This window comes from Sciurus vulgaris, assembly GCF_902686455.1.
Source record: "Sciurus vulgaris genome assembly, chromosome: 11".
NCBI classification, from domain to species: Eukaryota; Metazoa; Chordata; class Mammalia; order Rodentia; family Sciuridae; genus Sciurus; species Sciurus vulgaris.
In genome coordinates, this window is record NC_136472.1 from 68,706,003 (window position 1) to 68,729,107 (window position 23,105).

At 37.7% G+C, this 23,105-nt stretch overlaps 2 protein-coding genes across 2 annotated transcripts in view; one reads left to right on the forward strand and one right to left on the reverse strand.

The window, feature by feature from the left end:
• Positions 1-229: 229 nt before the first annotated feature.
• The window catches only part of LOC306639871 (uncharacterized protein), a gene marked incomplete at both ends in the record, with an annotated part of 45,552 nt that continues 22,676 nt past the window's right edge, over positions 230-23,105 (reverse strand). The window contains 2 exons of the mRNA XM_079103563.1: positions 230-1,203; positions 17,200-17,820. Of these exons, the coding sequence (XP_078959689.1) occupies positions 230-1,203; positions 17,200-17,820 (1,595 nt within the window). The remainder of the gene's footprint in view (positions 1,204-17,199; positions 17,821-23,105) is intronic.
• Positions 17,165-18,109, forward strand: LOC306640499 (olfactory receptor 52R1-like; the record flags this gene model as incomplete). Its single annotated transcript, XM_079104782.1, has 1 exon — positions 17,165-18,109. One exon carries the CDS (start codon positions 17,165-17,167, stop codon positions 18,107-18,109), a length of 945 nt encoding a protein of 314 aa, XP_078960908.1.

Sequence of the window (23,105 nt, forward strand, 5' to 3'; positions counted from 1 at the left end):
TCATCAATCATCTAAATAACTCCAAAAGATTCATATAGTTCCAATGGAATATATTCTTTTTTCCAAAGGAAAAAAAAACTGTTATATTAGATGCATAATGGGCTTGATTGGTTAGTTGGTTAATTTAATAACTAAGAAATAAATGGAACAATTTCCCTTCTGGATGGAACAGTGTCCTGCTCCTAGAATAGTTCATTGTAGAGAAAAGGAAACTTCCACCTTTGTCCCATCACTTAGATTTCAGACTCAATTTTTCTAAGACCTTTACCCTAATCTGTCTAGTTTTTATGCAATACACAATAGGATTCATCAAGGGTGGAACCAACAAGAAAGCATCTGCTATCAAAATCATAGCTAAAGGGGACTTATGCTTAGCAAAGTGATGCATGGTAGCCAATGTGATGATTGGCACATAAAAGATTAGCACAGCACAAATGTGAGACACACAGGTGTTAAGAGCTTTGAACTGCTCCCCATGGGAGGCAATGCCCAACACAGTCTTTAGGATGAACACATAAGAGACAGCAATGAATACACTGTCTGACATCATGCAGAGTGCAACAAACAACCCGTAGTAAAAATTAACCCTATTGTCAGAGCAGGCCAGCTTCATGACATCCAGGTGGAGGCAGTAGGAGTGTGATAACAAGTGTTTATTACAGTATCTGAGTCTCTTTAATGTAAAAGGAAGGGGAAGCACTAGGAGAATGCTTTCAACAGCAAATACCAGTCCAATTTGTACAACTCTGGGGCTGGTGAGGATGGAGCTGTATCTCAGGGGGTGACGGATGGCTACAAAGCAATCAAAGGACATGATCAGGAGCACTGAAGACTCCATGTCTGTGAACCCATGGCTGAAGAATTCCTGGGCAATGCATGCATCAGCAGAAATCCCCATGGTATTAAACAAGAAGATACTCAGCATAGTGGGAGTGGAGGAGCAAGACAGGCCCAGGTCAGACCGGGCCAACATGGAGAGGAAATAGTACATGGGTTCATGCAGGGAAGGCTCTGTTCTGATGACACAGAGGATGGTGCAGTTGCCCACGATGGCCATGAAGTACATGAGGCAAATAGGGATGGAGATCCAACCGTGCATATGTTCAAGCCCTGGGATCCCAATCAGCAGGAATGTGGAGACTTCAACCTCTGAGGAATTGGGGAGAAACATCACAAACAGGTCTTGTTTAGCTGCTCCTGGGTCTAAACAAACAATAGACAAACATTTTCTCTTAGTTATATTCACTGAGCAAAATTCAGTGGAGTGGTCATGAACTCACGCAAAAAACAGGGAGATAGGAGTAGTGGTTAAAGGAGGTCAAAATCCTAAATTATAGTTCATGGTATAGGTTTGTGCAAATATAAAGTGAACATTGCATTTGATCTATCAAAATGTATAAATACTGCCATGTACTACTAAATAAAACGAATAAAATTTAAAAAATTGAAAATTTAAAAAAAAATGAGCATTGCAGAGGTTTGTAGACAACAATGCAGAGTTAAACTTAGCCTGGGGCCTGATGTGCAAACTGTGAACTTTTTAATACATTTAAAGAGTGGCATTTGTAAAAAAAAAAAAAAAAAAAAAAAAAAAAAGACAAGGAAACAAAAAAGCAAGAAGTTAAGGACCCATGCATGCACACAGGTACATAGAGACATCAAACCACCATCTTGTCAATGAATATGGTGGGACCGGAGAATGGGCCGACAGAAATTTCAAATTTAAAGGCAATATTTCATTTCTTTCATTCAAAAGATAATAAGGCCACACGAAGTAAAAACACAGATGTTTAAGATTTTCCATCAGAATCATGAAAATACAGGTATTACTTTCTAAACCTTCTGTGTTCTTGAAATCTTCACCTCTTACTTTGTGAGCACGGCTCCCACAAAGATAGAAGGTACTTCTATAAGGATATCAATCAGCCTTGACCCCCATCATTAATCCAGTGGGCTCATAGATAGAATCATAATGACAGAAATAAAAATAAAAATGAGTCAAAAACATGAATTCTCTTTTACTTGGGCTTGTCATGTAAAAGATTTGAAAAACAATGTTATCCTTATTCCTAGAATGTCAGCATTTTTGTCAATTTTGCATCACTATGACCCAAAGACCGAACAACTCAAGAGAAGGAAAGCTTTATTTTGGCTAATCATTGCAGAGGCTCATCATCTTGGGCTCTAGGCCCAAGATGAGGCAGCACATCATGGTGGAAGGACATGGTAGAAGAAAGCAGCTCAGAGCACAACAGCCATGAAGCAGACAGAGCTCCACTCACCAAGGACAAAATATAAACCCCAGAGGCACACCAACAGTGACCTACCCCCTCCAGCCACACCCTACCTGCCTGCAGTTACCAAACGGCTAATCCATCAGTAGATTAATCCACTGATTAGGTTGCAGTTCTCATGATGTTTCACCTCTGCACATTCTTGAATTGTCTCACACATAGTTTTAGGGGACATCTCATATCCAAACCACAATAGTTAGCAAAAGAAAAAAATACATTTCCATCTTTCACAACATTTTCTAGCACAGTAGAGAAGGAAAATTTTCACACTCTCTCTCCAGCAGCCAGTAGTCATTTGGCAATATCTGGAAACCATTTTAGTCGTCATAACTGGGAGAAGGTGTTACTGGCAACCAGAAAACAGAGATCAGGGATGGATGTTGTCAAAATCCTAAATGCACAAAACCCCTCACAACAAGGAATTATCCACCCCAAAATTGCTAGAGCACCAAGGCCAAGAAACCCTATTCCAGAGTATAAAAGATAGGAAGTTATTCATCTAATTACTTATGAAGACACAAACATACAAACAACATATTAGAAAGTCAGAGGCAAACTTCCCATGCCTATTGCATTTTACACTCTAGATTTTGTCCTATGAATGAAAAATAACTCATATCAAGAAATCTATTAATAACATGATTATACTAATTTTCTGTAGAGACCAGGAAAACCTGTAAAATCCAAAGGTAATTCAAGATACAATTATTAATATTTAAGAAGAAAATAAGTGTTCTCTAATAAAGGCTACCTTTCAGAAATTCAGATAAAACTTGTTTACTAGTGATCTATTAAAAGCATTTTCATTAAAATCATTAATAAGATGCCACATCTACTATTACAACTACTATTAATAGTACTAGCAAATGACAAAGACAAGCAAAGAATCTGTGTTACTTTTGAACAGAAACAAAATAATCTCAGGGTTTAGTAGGTTCATTCCTTTCCTGATGATAGAAATATTTTATAGTAGACAGATAGAAGTTCTCCCATTCAGAAACACATAAATTCAAAGCATATCATTCAATAGCACCTAAGAAATTTAATAAATAATGACAGATGATCCTGAAATGTATTCCACCTACACTATAAGTATGCAAATGTATTCAGCATGATACAGCATATAACAAAAAGGCAGAGCTTGCTCCTATAATCCAGTGATGCAGGAGGCTGAGGAAAGAGCATTCTCTTTCCTCAGTTGCCAGCCTGGGCAACTTATTGAGACCTTGTCTCAAAGTACAAAATAAAAAAGGGGTTGTAGCTCAGCTGTAAAACACCTTGCATTCGATCCCCAGTACCATAAAAGAGAAAAAAGAAAAGAAAAGAAAAAATTGAAAAGACAGAATTTTCATATCATAATTTATAAAGCTATTGTAATTAACAAAAGTATAATGCTGACAAAGATATAAAATAGATGTTTCAAGAAATTAGTAGTATTTCCAAAACACTGTGAATGAGGATTAAAAAATGTGATTGCAATCATACCTTATAAGGAGAAAAGAACAGGATGTTACAAATGAGGTTGGACAATTGACTGAAACTTTTTTGGAGTGCTGGGGATTGAATCCACGGCCTCACACTTGACCACTGAACTATATCCCAACCTGCATACATTTCTTAAAAACATTAAAAAATTCCCATTTTACATATCCTTGCATTGGATTTAAAAGTTCAGGGCAAAAACAGCTTGACAATAATACTAGATTAAATGAAGGAAATATATTTATGACTTTCTTAGTATTACCTTTAAGCCATTGTAAAATATCTACACTTAAAAAAAAAAAACTGATTGCAAGACACATATTTAAAGAAAGTTAGAAGGAAGAAGATAAGAAAATGACTCCAGGAACTCATCATCCTTGCCATTTTGATGGTGAAGAAAGCATCAAAATACCTGAGCAAGGTCTTGGCTACTTGCTTCAAAACATATTGATTGATTCAATGAAGATCACACACCTTGTTGACTTTTCTTACTTTTCTTAAAACATAATATAATTGGTAGAGCAGATCAGTACTTGTGAATCACACATGCACACTAAAATCACTTGGGAAGGTTTTAAAATATGAAGCCTAGATCTAAGCCCACTTCACATGAATCTAAACATTTGGAAATGGTGCCCAGGCATCTGCATTAAACTAAGTTGTGTGTCTGTTGTTCTTTTGACATTCTGTGGTTTACTTTATGGTGAGGGAGTTAGGCACAGCAAGCAACAACACTAAATACAGATTTCTGTCTCCAGGAGTTTTGATCATGGAGGAAGTGGTGGACACTGGGACTGATTATTCTGGCAAAATAACAAAGACGAAGACAGAAGTCCTTGCTTCTTCACTGACTGGAAGCAGAAACTTGGCAACTCATGTCCCTGATCTACCTGTTTTCAGTTGTTTCCATGATGGTCAAGAAAGTCAAGACTTATTTGAAGTATCTTTTTAAACATGAATGGTCATAATCAAGGAAGGCAGAGGGGAACTCAAGAGTGTGAGGATCCTGTGAAAAGGTAGAACAGAAGCCAGATAAAAGGACTCAAACAACCCATTTCCTCATAAATGAGGATACAGAAAGCACCCTAACTTAAAAGCTGAGTGAAATGGACATAAAATATGTAATAAATGTCACATTTTAGGGCCATGAAGAATCACAATAAGTCTACCCCATTCCCTTGACATATGAGGCTTTGAGTTTTCTCCTGGAAAAAAATATGTGTCTGCCAGTTTCTTGCTTGATCTCATTTAATCCAACAACCTTCAGCTTGAACCTGTTACTCTGAGCCCTTTTCCCCAGTATTTCTACCTTTCACTCTGATTCACAGTCCTTTGCCTCTAAGCACCTGCCTGCCCCTTTGCATCCTTGTTTCTCTGCTCTATTCCTCCCTGTAACTTTGCATTCCACCGTCTGTCTCATGGGCTTCTTCCTTCTGGTCCTAGTATCTTACCTGACTCTCAACTGAAGGACAGGTGCCTCTTCAACTTCCTGCCTAGGTATCTTATAGGTGACTCCTGGACCTGGCCCTCTTTAAAGGAGCCCAGCGTGTAACTCTCCCCTGCTGCCAAGATCCCCTGGGGACTCCACAATAGGTATGACAGCTAGAATTTCCCAGGAAGCTCCTCACACTCCTCCTCACTTGCTGCTGCAGCAAGTTAAAATTACATATTTATATCTCTTATTTAATTATATTATCTTTATAACATTTTAATTTTTTTTCTTTATTACCATGTATCAATTGTACATATTAATAGGATTTAACATACTATATAGAGAGAGTATGCATTGATCAAATCAAGGTAATAAGCATTTCCTACTTCTTATCATTTTTGTGTTTGGAGATTTCATACTCCTCTCTTGAAGATCTTCATAAAATATATAAAAATACATACATATATATATATATGTATACATATGTGAACTACAGTTATCTGATTGTGCTGTGGAACATCAGAACTTAATCCTTCTAATTGTGTTTATTACCTGCTATCCAACACCCCCCACCATTTATTTACCCACACCTCCACAATCCTCAACATATAGTAATTACATTCAATTGACATATTTTAGCTTTCACTTATGAAACAGAACAGGAAGTATTTTCCTTTTGGAGTCTGGTTTATTTCACTTAAGATGTCCTTTCTTTCCCCAAGTTCATGAAAATACTCTCATATTATTTTTCTTTTAGGTGTTTTATAATTTTTAGCTTTCAAATTCAGGTTTATGTTACAGCTGTAATAAAAAATTTTATAGTGAAATAGAGATGGAGGGTCATCTTGCCTTCATCATATAGATACTCAGTTTTAACATTATAATAACATTTTTTCTGTCATTGATTTGTATTGAATCTTCTATTTATATTTAATTATATGTTCAGAGTTATTTATGGTTTCTTCATCATTTTGCCAATAAGGAGTTGATTTACTTCTAAATAAACATAAGCCCACCTCCAGGGTACGTGGGACTCTTGACATTAATGTTGTTTAGAGTCCCTATCTAGATGAACAATTAGAGTAAAATTATGTAAAATTCCAATAAGCCACAAAAGGTATAAATTTTTATAGATAAAGATTTAGGATAATGGGTAAAATATATATTTGTTGTCTACCAGTTTGCTAGGTTTGCTACAATGAATTGCCATAAGCAAAATGACTTACACAAGATAAATTCATTGTGTTACAATTCTGGAGGCTGTAAGTCCAAGATCAAAGTGTGAGCAGGTTTGGTTACTTTTTTGGACTTTTAAGAGAATCTGTTCTGTGATTCTCTTTAATTTCCTGTGGTTTGATGGAAACCTAGGCTTATAAATATCTCACCTTGTTTTCTGCATTCTTGTCCAATGCCATTCTCACTGTCTGTGTATCCCTGCATCCACATTCCCCCTTTATAGACAGATTCCTGTCATATTAGATTAGGAACTCACCATGCTCCAGAATGACATCAGCATGGCAATTAAATCTGTAATGACTATTTCTAAATAAAGTCACATTCTGAGGACTGGGGTTTAGGACTGCAACATATGACTTTGGGAGGAATAAAATTTACCAGAAATAATTGTTCAGTCAAGGCACATTTTCTTATTTTTCTGTGATAGCTATAAACTTTACTTCACAGCTGACTTCAACAAGAATCTCCTTGAAATAATAAGGAGAAGCCATTTCCCCTCTAGGCAGATATGATTTCACTTGGAATGTGGTGCTGAGGCCTAAAGTGGTGGAGAGGAAGATGATGAGAGCACCATGCTTCAACAGAAGGAAGAATTGAGGTAGACAAAATCTGATATGCTCCTGAGGGCCAAAAATGAGAACGTTTGCCTCTAATAGCATGCCTAGAAGCTCTGCTTACTAATGAGAAATAAAATAACAAAAGAAGCTTACCATGTATAAAGGGTAGAGTCTGGACAATGTACTTAGCCAGGAAGATCAGAATATTATCATTATTATTATTGTAACATTTTTAACATTGTGTCCCTGCATAAGTTAAGAAAGAGAATGTGAAAGGTACACTCATGTTACTGGTGGGTCTGCAAATTGGTACAACCATTATGGAAAGTAGTAGGGAGATTCCTTAGAAAACTTGAAATGGAACCACCATTTGACCCAGTTATCCCTCTCCTCAGTTTATATCCAAAGGACTTAAAATCAGCATACTACAGTGATGAGCCACATCAATGTTTATAGCTACTGAATTCACAATAGTTAAGTTGTGGAACCAACCTAGATGCCCTTCAACAGATAAATGGATAAAGAAACTGTGCTATATATACACAATGGAATATTACTCAGAATAATGGAGAATGATTTTATGGCATTTACTGCTGGATAGAACTGGAGAAGACTATTATGTTAAGAGAAATAAGCCTATCCCAAAGAACCACAGGCGGAATGTTTTCTCTGATATGTGAATGCTAACTCACAATGCAGGGAGCCTATGGAAGAATAGCAGTACTTTGGATTAGACAGAGGGGAGTCAACGTAGGGGAGTGGGTATGGGGTAGGAATGATAGTAGAATGAATTGGACATTATTACCCTATGTGCATATATGATTACATGACTGGTGTAAGTCTACATCATGTACAACCAGAATTATGAGAAGTTAAATTCCATCTATGCATGATGCATCAAAATGCATTCTACCTACATGTATAACTAATTAGAATAAATTATATATATATTTATTTAAAAAAAGAAAGAGAATGTGAAAATATGTTGGGGCATTTGCAAAAGTGCTGATAAGGATGGTTACCATGGACTTGCAATAGCAAAAATCTGATCCTTTCTGTTACTGTTTTGAGCAGTGTTTCAGTGATTAAAAAAAAAGGAGCAGGAGACAGTGATATATTGAATGGTAACTATGATGGAAAATAGGTGTAGAGGTAATTAACAGGAGTATGGTTGAAATGATGGACTATAATAACTAGATTCTATACAAAGGAATTTTAAAAAGAAAGTTAAAAGAATATATGTGTATATACATAAATATCTATCACTATATATTATGTAAGCATTATATATGTGTGTTAATAATTTTTATGTTTTATGTCAAATACTATATACACACATACATACGCACACACAGAAGAATGGATAACTTGAAAAAACACAGGACAAGTGAAAGAACTAGAAAGAACGTTTAGGTAAAGAATAACAAGCTTAAAAATTCAGAGATCTAGTATCTTTGAGCTGTGACTAGGTCCAGGTCATTTCCATATGTCACTGACTGAGGTACTGTGGACATAAAGGTCATCATTAGTAAAAATACAGGAACTATGTGACTGAGCTTCTACACAGATACAGTAATATGACTCAGGATCCTCAAGTCAATATCTGCAATAAACTTTTCTTCCTTGTTGGTGAGGATGTGGGGGAAAGGGCACACTCATACAATGTTAGTGGAACTGCAAATTGATATAACCACCCTGGAAAGTAGCATGGAGATTCCTGAAAACATTAGGAATGGAACCACCATTTGACCCAGCTATCTAACTCCTTGGAATATATTCAAAGTAGTTAAAATCAGTGTATTACATTGACACCACCACATCAATGTTTATAGCAGCATAATTCACAATAGCTAAGCTATGAAACCAAACTAGGTGCCCTTCAATAGATATGGGTAAAGAAAATGTGGCACACATACATAATAGAGTATTACTCAGCCATTAAGAAGGATGATTTTATGACATTTGTCAGTAAGTGGATGAATCTGGAGACTATCATGCTAAGTGAAATAAGCCAATCCCAAAACACCAAAGGTCAAATGTTTTTGCTGATATGTGGAAGCTAACACACAACAAGGTTGAGGTGGGTTCAATAGATTAGACAAAGGGGAATGGAGGGAAGGGAGTAGGGATAGGAAAAGGAAAGACAGTGAAATTAATCTGATATAATTTTCCTACATACATATATGAAAACACCACAGTGAATCTCACCATTGTGTACATCTAAAAGAATAGGATCCTATTTACAATAAGATGTATTCCATGCTTATATAATTATACCAACACATATCCTACTGTCATGTGAAACTAAAAAAAAAAAAAAAAAAAAAAAAAAAAAAAAAAAAAAAAAAAACACCTTTTCTGCCCTACCCTTGTAAACTCACAATCACAGACTGGTGTGGCTAACTGGACTCTCAGTACTTCCTAGAAATCTTTATGCATTCTTATAGACACTAAGCTTTAAAACAGGGCTGGAAGCCTGGTTCCTAAGTTCTCAAAGAATTCTTCAAGAGGTACCAACTTCTGAAAGACACAAATTGTAAGGGAACTGTTGAGGACCAATCATGAAAAGGTTAGGGCTTTCTAATACACACTCCTTATAGGAGTCTTTCTCAAATATTTAAAAATTAATGTGACTGACATAAGAAAGTAATTTCTCCAAGAGACTTTATACCATGCCTGCTTTGAGTCACTGTGGTATCTGGGAATGTGGAAGAGTCAGAAGATGAGTAAACACAGGTCCTACTCCTAAATATCACATTCTGTTTGGAGACAATTTCCTTGGGGAAAAAAAAAATAGTAGGAAAGAAAGAAAGAAAAAAAAAAAACAGAATCAAAAGGACCTGAACTTTCTACATGCATTATACTGAGCATTTCACTTCCCCAAATTAAAAGAAACAACAAAGAAATACAAATTTCGATCTGCAATAATAACAAAATTTCTATGTATAATGTCAGCCTGATCTGCAAAATTATAAAGCCCCAGAATATTTCTTGAAAACCTGGACCCCCGATAAAAACTGGTATCCCTATTATTTTATTAGGCAGATACTCAAAAGTAAATTATGTCTTTTAAAACGTGGTGCTCAAAACTTGATGAGCCTGGCAACTTTTGGGTTATATGTTAGATTTCTCATTTTGTGAGGCACATCTTTTGAAGTCTGCTTCGTACTTTGTGAATTAAGCTTTTCTCATCTTTCTTGAACATCTGATCAAAGATGAGATTTTAAATATCAGGGAATGCTGAAAAATAATGCCAGCAGAGCCTGAAAGAGTGATGAGAGAAAGAGAGCGTGGACTTCGATCTTCAGATTGAGTGAGGAGAGAATCGCAGCCTGAGACAGGTTCAGAAATGACAGTGGCAGGATCTCCTGCAGGGTTTCTCTTCCTCCGCTGTATGATCACCCACTCAGAAGTGAGGGCCTTAGAACCATTGCCATCCCATACTCAGTGAAGCACCCTGGTAAAGCCCCACACATATCATATTGGCACACTCATACACATACACCAATATGCCACCTCTCACCACCATGCACACGCCTTCATAAAGCAGCTGTACTCAGTGACAGCTCGCTCAGAGAATGGTGGTTTCACACTACTTATGCACACTTAAAGCATGTAATTATTCATATAGTCTCGTATAAATAACCTTATACACAATCACATACAAATTCAGTCTCATATATATATATATATATATGTTTATGAGTAAACCTCAGATTCGCACAAGACACATGAAATATCAACACACTTTCAAATTCCAGAAAATATTCCTTCAATTGTAAATGCACATCATCAGATTAACAACGAATATATACATTGCTCACACTCAGGTAATCACTACAACACACCTTCTTGCACATGAATTGAAATGCCCTGCCTTTGCATTCATGTCCACCGTGAAGACAGGAATGTTAGGGGTTAATGTTTCCAGCGTTCCTCTCCAGTCTCAGAGGAAGCCAGTGTGAGTATGAGGCAGTGGGATTTAGGAAGGGGAAGCCGAACAGAGGATTAATGCTTGGGGAGGGGAAAGGCCAGGCATAGTCCTTTAAATAGACTGGGCACTGAGGTTTCTGCCAAAGGCTGAATTCCAGGGACTTGTTAGAAGTGCTTATGTGCATACCTGGCTTGGTCAAAGACAGAGCAGAGCTCAGCGTGAGTGTTTTCTTGTATTTCAGGCACATGTGCCCTTCTCAGAGAGCAGAAGGACACAGAGTCTCCCAGAAGCTGAAAGGCAAGGATGCACGGCACACAAAGGCCTGAATGGCTGGGAGCTCCAGGTCCAGAGGTCCATGGCCCCTGAGCTTCACTATGAGATGAGGAGAAAGAATCATGACTCCACAGTGTCCTCCAGGGAGACCTAGAAAGGTAAAAAGGCTGCCCCTTACACAACCCCTCCTGAGGCAAGGTTGGATCTGAACCCAACCTGCTCCATTATTATCACTCTACAGCTGAGCTTTAGCTATCCTAAAGCAAGAAAACAGAATCAAAATTTCCCCAAAGCTATTCTTTAGCAAGATCTGAGGCCATTCTATCTTTTAATCTTTCTCTGGCTTCAACAACACAGCCCACTGATGGAAACAACCATTCCCACATTAATGGGCAGCGCAGCAGAGGTCCAACAGAGCCAGGGGTACCATTCCTGGAAACAAACCCAAAAGCCCAGATCAAAGCTGAGCTCTACTCAGTGTGAGAACATTGTTCACATATCTAAATTTTCTCAACCAAAATCCACAGAGGTTTTATGAGTGAGGTTTTATTTGGTGGAACAGAAAAAAAAAAAAAAAAGAATCAAATTCAAAGTGTGATCATCCTTAATATAAGATTCATGAAAGGACATGAAATAGATTTTTTTGTATTAGTGCATTATGGATATACATAAAGGTTCAGCTCTCAGTGTACATTATGATCATAAGAATTCTGGCCTGTGGAAAACAGAAAAAAAACATCGTAACAAGAGAGAGTAGGAAAAAAGTTGAACAAAAAGGGTAATTATATTTATCTTTTTCCTACTATTTAGGAAAGCACATTGTCATCCCTAAAGCCAACAGCAAGCTGATAAACTGTATTTCCATTACTGAAAAGTTCCCACATTATACAAAAATAAGCAAGGATTGGCTAGATCTCTGTTCACTTCACGTGACACAGTCTTAAATCTACCTGTGTTGAGTTCCTAAGTTTTGAAGAAAAAAAATTATTTAGGGAATTTTTTTCAATGAAGGCACTTGATTTCATGGGACAACAGGGGTAAGTTCAGAGAAGAGACACAGGCATAAAACTAAGGCTCCGTCCGACTCAAGAATTGGGTCCCACTTCACCCCTGCTCTTCAACTGTCCATCCAAGAAAGAAAATCTGAGAGCAGGAAATCTGAAAGAGCAGAATGAAAGAGGGGGACTGAGAGGCATCTCTTCATGGGTGAGCTCTTTCCTGTCAGAGTTCCCATCATGGAGGCTGGAATATGAATGAAAGGAAAGAGAAGGACTGGATAGTGAAAGAAACTACAGAGTTTAGCTAGTTAAAATGTGGTCAGGAAAAGAGTGATCACCCCCAGAGAGTGTTAACAGGTAAACCCTCTATTAAGTCTCGTGGGCAGAAGCCAATAGTGATGTTGATACCACCTTTTATGGGTGACGAGTTCTGCTCCCTCGAATGTTGAAGTTTGAACACCAGAGAAGCACACCAAGACAAGCATATTAAGCAAGTTTTATTTAAAGGTAGTAATTGGATTATTTGTATTCTTGGTGTAGTTTTTTGAGTTCTTTATAGATTCTGGAAATTAGCGCTCTATCTGAAGTATGAGTGGCAAAGATATTCTCCCACTCTGTAGGCTTTCTCTTCACATTACTGATAGTTTCCTTTGCTGAGAGAAAGCTTTTGAGTTTGAATCTATCCCAGTTGTTGATTCTTGCTTTTATTTCTTGTGCTATGGGAGTCCTGTTAAGGAAGTCTGCTCCTAAGCCAACAAGTTGAAGGTTTGGACCTACTTTTTTTTTTTTTTTTTTTTTTTTTTTGTGGTGCTGGGGATCGAACTCAGGGCCCTCTGCTTATAAGGCAACCACTTTACCAACTGAGCTATCTCCCCAGCCCTGGACCTACTTTTTCTTCTATAAGATGCAGGGTTTCTGGTCTGATTCCAAGGTCCTTGATCCATTTTGAGTTGAGTTTTTTGCAGGGTGAGAGATAGGGGTTTAATTTCATTCTGTTGCATATGGTTTTCCAGTTTTCCCAGCACCATTCGTTGAAGAGGCTATCTTTTCTCCATTGCATATTTTTGGCACCTTTGTCTAGTATGAGAAAATTGTATTTATTTGGGTTTGTGTCCATGTCCTCTCTTCTGTACCATTGATCTACCTGTCTATGTTGGTACCAATACCATGCCGTTTTTGTTACTATTGCTTTGTAATAGAGTTGAAGTTCTGGTATTGTGATACCCCCTGCTTCACTCTTTCTACTGAGGATTGCTTTAGCTATTCTGGGTTTCTTATTCTTCCAGATGAATTTCATAATTGCTTGCTCTATTTCTGTAAGGTATGTCATTGGGATTTTAATTGGAATTGCATTGAATCTGTATAGCACTTTTGGTAGTATGGCCATTTTGACAATATTAATTCTGCCTATCCAAGAACATGGAAGATCGTTCCATCTTCTAAGGTTTTCTTTAATTTCTTTCTTTAGTGTTCTGTAGTTCTCATTGTAGAGGTCTTTCACCTCTTTTGTGAGATTGATTCCCAAGTATTTTTTTTTTTTTTGATGCTATTGTGAATGGGGTAGTTTTCCTAATTTCTCTTTCTGAAGATTCATCACTTATGTATAAAAAGGCATTGGATTTATGAGCATTGATCTTGTAACCTGCTACTTTACTGAATTCACTTATGAGTTCTAAGAGTTTTCTGGTGGAATTTCCAAGTTCCTCTAAATATATAATCATGTCATCAGCGAACAGGGATAGTTTGAGTTCTTCTTTTCCAATTCATATCCCTTTAATTTCTTTGGTTTGTCTAATTGCTCTGGCTAGAGTCTCAAGAACGAGATAAGCCAATCTCAAAAAACTAAAGGACGAATGATCTCGCTGATAAGCAGATGAGGACATATAATGGGGGGTAGGAGGGGTTAGCGTTAGGGTTAGGGTTAGGTTTAGGGTTAGGGATAAGGAGGGAAAAGAGGGGTGGGAGGGGTGGGGGGGAAAGGGAAAAAAAACAGAGTGAATTAAACAACATTGCCCTATGTAAATTTATGATTTTTAATAAAAAAAGTAATTAAATTAGATACCCCCACACACACAAAAAAAAATAAAATAAAATGAAAGTAGTAATAATACAGACTTCTCCCAAGGGGGAGAAGGAGGCCATGGTTGATGTTCTAGAATCCCAAGAAGTGAGTGCACCCTACATCTTTTATAGGTTAAGGTCTCTTTTGTTCTCCAGTTCTCTCCCCCCTTATCTCTGCTTCCTGCCTAAGTGACTAGGCCTGGTTTTGCAGGTGAGATGCAAAAAGTGAGAAGGATGGCAGGGGGAGGGCCAAAGTGATTCAGCTAGGCAAAGGCCCAGGGGGCATTAATTAGCAGCTCTGATAAGGGCAGGTAAATTTGGTAATCAATGGGCCCCAGAGATCCTTGGCATTCCATTCTCCCAGAGGCAGTCTCCAACTTCCAGAGGCAGATGGCTTTCATGGCTTCCATTTCCTCAATTTGACCTGATCCCCTATTTCTACACTAACTGCCTGTCCCCAATTCTGGCTTCAATGTGATTGCAGACAAAGCAGTACGGCTCCAGAGGGTCAGCAGGTAATGGCACAGCCTGGTCCAGAGACCCAGTCCAGAGAAGCAGCGGTGGTCAGTTCCAACTGCAGATATGTCTAACCCAGTGCGCACCTGTGCAAGCCCCTTTCTTGTGTGCCTTTGTAGTGACAGGGCAGCTGTCTATGCCTCACTCAGCCAGGGCAGAGTCCCAATCACTCACTATAGAGCAATGGCAGCAATATCACCAGAAGCCCCTGCTGCAAAGTTGCACTCGGAGAAAAATTTAGAATGTGATGTCAGGCAAACAATTTAATGACTCTGAACTGTTTTTCTTACAGTAAAATGAGGATGAAGAGATTTTAGAAACAATTACTCAGAAACAATTAACTTTTGGAGTCTGTAGCGCAGGGCCTCAACAAATAGCCCTTCTACATTTAGATTATTACACACGCTGGGAAACTGTACCTTGAGCCTGCACCTCTTCCAGAATCTGGCTCAAGAATAAGGGTGGTCTGCAATGTTTTTCCAAGAGGCCATGACTGGGTTCCCACAAGGGAAAAGTGACAAAGAGTGGAACAAAGAGAAGTAGGGAAAATGACTCAACAGAAAAATGTAAGACTGGGAAGATCAGACCCAGCAAAAGGAGACAAAGTGTGGACCCTGGGTGCCAAATGATGTTTGCTTATGAATTTTCATAATATTCTTCTTGGCCACAGTGTTTTTTAGAGTAGATCAATAATTATTATCGAAGTAGCATGGTAGTCACCACTTTCTAGGAACCAATCTGTCTAATAAAAATGAAACATCTGTTAGTTCCCAAAAGTAATTTGTTTGAAGGAATAAAAAATGGATACTCTTCTGGCCTGCATGTATCTGTTAGATAGAGGTAAAAACAGAAAGAAATCACAGATTTGAGAGTAAGAAGTAAAAAATAAGAGAAAGACACCAGCATCCTAAGGATTTGAAGCAACTACATTCATCAGAGGAATCCACCAGGGAGTGAGATCATATAAGGCAGGTGCAGACAGAGGAGGGTGCCCCCATGTGCTCACTGGCAGCAGGGCCACGTTGAGCTGAGAAATGAACAGAAGTGTCTTGTAAGTAGGCTCTGCTGGGCTCTGCTGGGACATCTTAGCATATTGTTATCCAGTTATAAAGCTGTTACCACAAAATAATGACACTGATTTGTTATTTTCTTTAGCCTAGGTCCTAGGTCATCACCTAGGACCACCCTTGCCAAACCATACCCTGAAGGTCAAATCCAGCTGTACCCTGCTTTTGTAAATAAGCTTTTACTGGAATAAAGTCACACACATTCACTTACATATGGACTATGGCTGCTGATTTGCATGACAAAGTTTAAACTGATTAGATGCACGAGAGGCTGCATAGCCCTTGAAACTAAAATATTTATGACCTGAACTTTGACAGATCATATTTTACCTCTAAAGAAGCAGGAGCCATACACTAAAGATGTTTATTTACAGATGCACAATTGGTCCCTCAGCTATCTCCAAAACCACGTCATCAAGGTAACCATCCTAGAGTTCATTCTAATTCAACATCACTCATATATGGTTCTGATCTTATTTTAAAAATTGGTTCCTTTTAGTTATACATGATAGTACAATCCATTTCGAGATAATTATAGAAGCATGTATCTTATTCTAATTCAGACCCCAATACCTCTTCTTTCCCTTCCCTTTTCCCATCCACTACTCCTTTCCCTCTGTTGATCTTTCTGCCATTTGCCCAAAGTTTTTTTAAATTGATTTCCTTTGGATGTACATGACGTCAACATTCACTCACGAATTCACATACATATATATGGTATATTCATAAATGTGCATTGGAAAGGCATGTCAGATTCATTCCACTGTCTTTCGTTTTCCTATCCCTCCTCCCTTGTCTTTGTTATCCTTTGTCTAATCCACTAAACTTCTATTCCTCCCTCTCCCACCTTATTTTGAATTCTTTAATCCTTCCTTGCTGACTTTCAACCTCAAAATGTTACCTAGGAAACTTATCAAAGGCATAAAAAATACATATGGGAAATGTTAAAAAATCAGATGTTTGTTGTAAATAAGGAAAAGGCAAAACTAAAATATGCCCTTAATTGGCCAGATATACATTTTTAGTGCATAAAACTTTCAGGACAAAAAGTAATTCTAAAGAAATAATTAGGTTTGGAGCTGGTATGTTGTAACACCATTTTGAATGCCATAAATGTGAACACAAAATAACGAGCAGCAGCATCTTATGTTGCAAAATTTTAGTTATTAAAATAATGGAATTTATTTTGGTTTATCATTAACTGCACTTACCCCATACAAAAGGCTTATAAATAACAATAATAATTGTTTTGTTTGTTTTCACCTGCAGAGACTAGTTTACCTTCACACAAGAGAAAATGGTATCCATCCCCTGATGTGGGCTTCAGGAAACAGCTCTTCTCATCCTGCGTCCTTCATCCTGCTTGGAATCCCAGGACTGGAGGCTGCCCACTTCTGGATCGCCTTCCCATTCTGTGTCATGTATGTTGTGGCCGTAACTGGCAATATCACCATCCTGCACATCATCAGAACTGACCACACCCTGCACCAGCCCATGTACCTCTTTCTGGCCATGCTGGCTCTCACTGACCTGGTCCTCTCCTCCTCCACACAGCCTAAAATGCTGGCCATACTCTGGTTCCACACTCGTGAGATTGAATATCATGCCTGCCTCACGCAGGTGTTCTTCATCCATGCCTTTTCTTCTGTGGAGTCTGGGGTGCTCATGGCCATGGCCTTGGACCGCTATGTGGCCATCTGCTTCCCGCTCCGGCACTCTAGTATCCTCACCACCTCTGTGGTGATCAAACTGGGGGCGGCCGTGATGATGAGAGGGCTGCTGTGGGTGAGCCCCTTCTGCTTCATGATCTCCAGGATGCCCTTCTGCCCCAACAAGGTCATTCCCCAGTCCTACTGTGAGCACATGGCTGTGCTGAAGTTGGTGTGTGCTGACACCAGCGTCAATCGTGCATATGGGCTCTTTGTGGCCTTCTCTGTGGTTGGCTTTGATGTCATTGTGATTGGTGTATCCTATGTGATGATTTTGAGAGCTGTTCTTCAGTTGCCCTCAGGTGAAGCCCGTCTCAAGGCATTTGGCACCTGTGCCTCCCACGTGTGTGTAATCTTGGCTTTCTACGTCCCGGCCCTTTTTACCTTCCTCACCCACCGCTTTGGCCATCAAGTGCCCCAAGTGGTGCACATAATGTTTGCTAATGTCTATCTTCTGGTGCCTCCCATGCTCAACCCCGTCATCTATGGAGTTAGAACCAAACAGATTAGAGACAGGGTTATCCGAGGTTGTAGTGGAAAAGAGCCCTGAGCCAAGGATCACAAAGTCGCCACACTCTCAATTGCTCTGTTAATCTGGGGACATAGCAAAAAGTGTTTGCCAGGCCATTATGTATCATCAGAAAGTCATGTACAACTACTCTAGAATCCAAAACTTCTCCAGAAGCTAAAGGAATAATTTTCTGGATACTCCAAACAAGAGAACTGTGAAAAATATGTTGGAAAATACAAACTTATTTGATCTATGTTCATCTTCTCAAGAAAACAATAAACATTCCTTAACTAGTAAATCAGTAAAAATTTTATAATAATGTTATCTTTGTATTATATAGGTGAAATATTATTGGTAGAAGTATAAGTTGGTACACAGTTTAAAAGGAATGTAGAAATTATCTTTGAACACACAAATACATTTTCTGTATCTGGGAATTATTTTAAGAATAAGAATTTGTGAAACAAAAACATGTCTAAAAAGATGCATGGAACCATTATTTATCAAAGTAAAAAGGAACAGTATTCATATACCATAAGAACCCAGTGAAGTAATGTGAAATTACATGTCATGCGCCACTTAGCTACAGTATTTACAACAATAAATAAAGACATGAAAAATGATTAAGATATAACATCACATTAAAAATAAAAGATAAAACAACTGCCCATAAATATTGAGGCCAATTCTAAAAGCAAGATACATGTACAGAAAATTATTTAGGAAATACATACAAATGCTAATAATAGATATTTGGAAGAATTAGGCTTGTGGCACTTTCTTTTTATTTAACCTTTATAAACCTTTTATTTATTTTTTTATTAATGTTTTAATTGTACGTACTAAGAGGGTTCAGTGTGATATTGCAACACATGTCCTCAAACCTTACAGTGAACTGACAGACTTTAATGGTAATATAAAAAATATAATGAAAACAACAAAACTATATCGAAGAGGATAATTCATGGCCAAAATCTAAGCCAGCAAAGTAGACAATCTGGATGACAAGGGACAATGGTTATATACACAAAAGCTTGAAAATCTAGATGTAAAAATTGTTACTAGCTCATAACTTCTTGAGACTGCTAATAATGAGGATTGTCTCCATTTACCCAAATTTGCTAAGTCCTTGAGTACAAAAGATTTCAGAATGAAAGAGCAATTTTTGAAAAAAAAAAAAAATTGAGGAAGAAGGTTCTCGTCTAAAGGAAATATATGGCATAGTTCAAGGTTTTAGGAAGTTCTTTAGAATATTTATAACATTTCCAAATATTACTCCTTAAACATTTTAAGTGGTTTTTAAAAGCTTATTTCCTCCTCTGTCATTGCAGTGTAATTGGTGACCTCTTCCCTGATCTCTCCTACCAGCACTTAGGGAAACAATGTATCACAAACCTGTGGGAGCTGGTAGCATGAGTTTCCAGTAATATTAAATTGGTTCCTGGAAAAGAAAATGGGGAGAAGGCAGATAGAACCACAGGTACAGTGGAGAGTAGGGCTATGAAGCAGTGTGCAGCATTAGGAATTGGGTAAAAGTTTTAAACAACTAATGATAAGGGACTCTAAAACTGAACACACAGTTTAAAACCCACTTGAAGCATACTTTGATGATCTACCTTACAGCTGAGGGATATGTCAATATTTTGCATAGCATAGTTCTACCTTTATTAGTAACCAAACATTCTGGATGGTAGAGTTTGGGGAACCTTGAAAATTCAGTGGTGGTATCTTCTTTCCCCACAAGTGGAAAGGTTTTTGCCTTCCTTTCCCCAGTGATAATCTGCTGGTGGTCCTCATCCCCAAGTTCTTCTGGTAAAGCTGAATTCCATGACATCCCCAGCAAAGACACAGCATGAGAAACAAGTTGAATACAGGGATATGCCTACCTGCATGCTATCTTACCTCTGTAACACACCTAGGGTTTCATTCTGCCTCCCTAGATTGCTCTTTTCTCTATGCTTGTTTTGTTGTTGTTGTTGTTGTTGTTTTGTTCTTAGTTTCCTACACACATAGGTATTTTTAACTACCCATATTTCATAAAATACCTGCTTTGATACCTTTGTCTTTCAGGTATTTAATCCATAAATGGATAAATTTATCCATGGAAAGCACTTGTCTCCAACTGCTCCCCACTGAAGAAGTCACTTAGAACATTCAGGGGTATAGAGGAGACAAATGGGGCTCACTCAGGATATGGAGGGATACTCACTGCGTTGAAGACAAGTTCATGTTCACAGTCATTTCTTCTTATTCCACTCTATGATCATGAACCAACTCCTGGGACCTAATGCTATATATTCTGTCACTCTGCCTCCTTCTTGAAGTCATTCTAATATTACAGCATTTATCTGCAACCAAAGACCCTTTCTTTCTTTATCTTCATATTTTATAAATGTTAAGAAAAGGTTATTACAATATACTCTATCATGATCTTAATAATATAAGTATTTAAAATATTTTAAGATTAAAACCATTTTTCCTGTAACATAAATTGTAGATGTCTTCAAACATACCAAAGGGTATCTTTTTTCTTTTTTCTTTTTTTTTTTTTTTTTATAAAGACTGCATTTTGATTCATTGTACACAAATGGGGTACATCATTTTTTTCCTATGGTTGCACAGGATGTAGAGTCATATCACTCGTGTAATCATACATGTACATAGGGTAATGATGTCTGTCTCATTCCACCATTTTTCATACCCCCTTCCCTCTCATTTCCTTCTACATAATATAAAGTTCCTCCAGTCTTCTCTCACTCCACATCTCCCCACCCCCATTATATATCATCCTCCACTTATCAAGGAAAACATTTGGCCTTTGGGTTTTGGGGACTGACTTCTTTCATTTAGCATGATATTCTCTAGTTCCATCCATTTATTTGCAAATGCCATAATATTATTCTTCTTTATGGCTGAAATATATTCCAGTTTCTTTATCCATTCATCTGTTGAAGTACTCTATCTGAAGTGCGTGTGGAAAAGATTTTCTCCCACTCTGTAGGCTCTCTCTTCACATTCTTGATTGTATCCTTTGCTGAGAAAAAGTTTTTTAGTTTGAGTCCACCCCATTTATTGATTCTTGTTTTGATTTCTTGTGCTTTGGGAGTCTTGTTGAGGAAGTCTGATCCTAAGTCAACATGATGAAGATTCAAGCCTACTTTGCCTTCTATTAGGTGCAGAGTCTCTGGTCTAATTCCTGTCCTTGATCCGTTTTGAGTTGAGTTTTGTGCAGGGTGAGAGATAGAGGTTTAATTTCATTTTAATGCATATGGATTTCCAGTTTTGCCAGCACCATTTGTTGAACAGGCTATCTTTTCTCCTTTGTATGTTTTTGGCTCCTTTGTCTAATATGAGGTGACCATATTTTTGTGGGTTCATCTCTGTGTCTTCAATTCTGTACCATTGTTCTGCCTGTCTATTTTGGTGCCAATATCATGCCGGTTTTGTTACTATTGCTCTGTAGTAAAGTTTAAGGTCTGGTATTGTGACACCTCCTGCTTCACTTTTCCTGCTCAGGATTGTTTTGGCTATTCGAGGTCTCTTGTTCTTCCAGATGAAGTTCATGATTGCTTTCTCTATTTCTATGAGGAATGTCATTGGGGTTTTAATTGGAATTGCATTGAATCTGTACAGTGTCTTTGGTAGAATGGCACTATATAGGACAATATTAATTGTCAAGGAAAATATTAATTCCACCTATCCAAGAACGTGGAAGATCTTTCCATCTTCTAAGGTTTTCTTCAATTTCTTTCTTTAGTGTTCTGTATTTCTCATTGTAGCAGTCTTTCACCTCTTTTGTTAGATTGATTCCCAAGTTTTTTTTTTTTTTTTTGAGGCTATTGTGAATGGAGTGGTTTTCCTAATTCATGTCATTTTTCTTTCAATCTTATTATTTTCCTCTTTAGCTTTTCTAATTTTTAAGTCTATGTTACATCTCCTATTAAGACTTTTAACATTTAGGTAGAAACTGAGGTTCATTTTTGCTTTTGATTTTGTCATACAGATGTCCAGTTATTCTTGCATCACTAAGAAATTTTCAATCATTGCGTTAACATCAATCCTTCTGTTGATAATCAATTCATAATGTGTTTGGAGCTATTACTGTTTTCTTCACAATTCTTTTAAATAATGAATTTATTAGTCTTTACATAAATACAAGGTCAACCAGGATGTAGGACACTTGAAAACCATTCTGGAGAGTCTCTGTCTAGATAAGCAATTTCATTAAAACTATATTTGAAACTTCACTAGTTCGTATATTTATTTACAGATGAAAATTTAGAGCAATAGATAGAAGTGTATTTGTTATATTATTATCCTAGGACTTGTTACAGCAAACTACAACAAACTGAGGGTTTTACAAGAAAGAAACTCATTGTATTACAGTTCCAGAGGCCTGAAAACCAAGATGAAGGTATCAGTTGAATTGGTTCCTTTTCTTGATTTTAAGGGAGAATATACCCCATCTGTAGATTATGGTGGATTGATGGAAACCTTGGTTTACAGATGCATCACCTTGATCTCTGCCTTTTTAACCTATGTAACATTCTGACTGTGTTTATATCTGAGACCAAATCCCCCCTTTATATAGAAACTCCAGTCATACTGGGTTAGGAACTCACCATTCTCTAGTAGAATCTTCTCCTAATGAATTTCATCTCCAATGACTTGCTTTCAAAATAAGATCACATTCGAAGGCACTGAGAGCTACGATCTTCTACAAACTATTGGAGGACATGATTCATTCAGTCATAACACCCACTCTCTTGACTTCTTTTGGCAGTGTCCACAACCTCCCAACAGTGTTAACATCAGCAAACTTCTCCAAAAGACAAGGAGGTGGCAGAGTGTAACCTAGACATTCACCCTCCAGCCAGACTTTATTTGATGAGAATGTGGCTGAGCCTAGGTAGCAGAGAGAATGTCAAAGACCACCGTGCTTAGGTGAGTAGATCTGAGGTGGCCAGAAAATCAGGAGGCCAGAATCAGTAGGTTTATCTTCAATGTCATGCCTGGAAGTTCTGCTTCCCCAAGA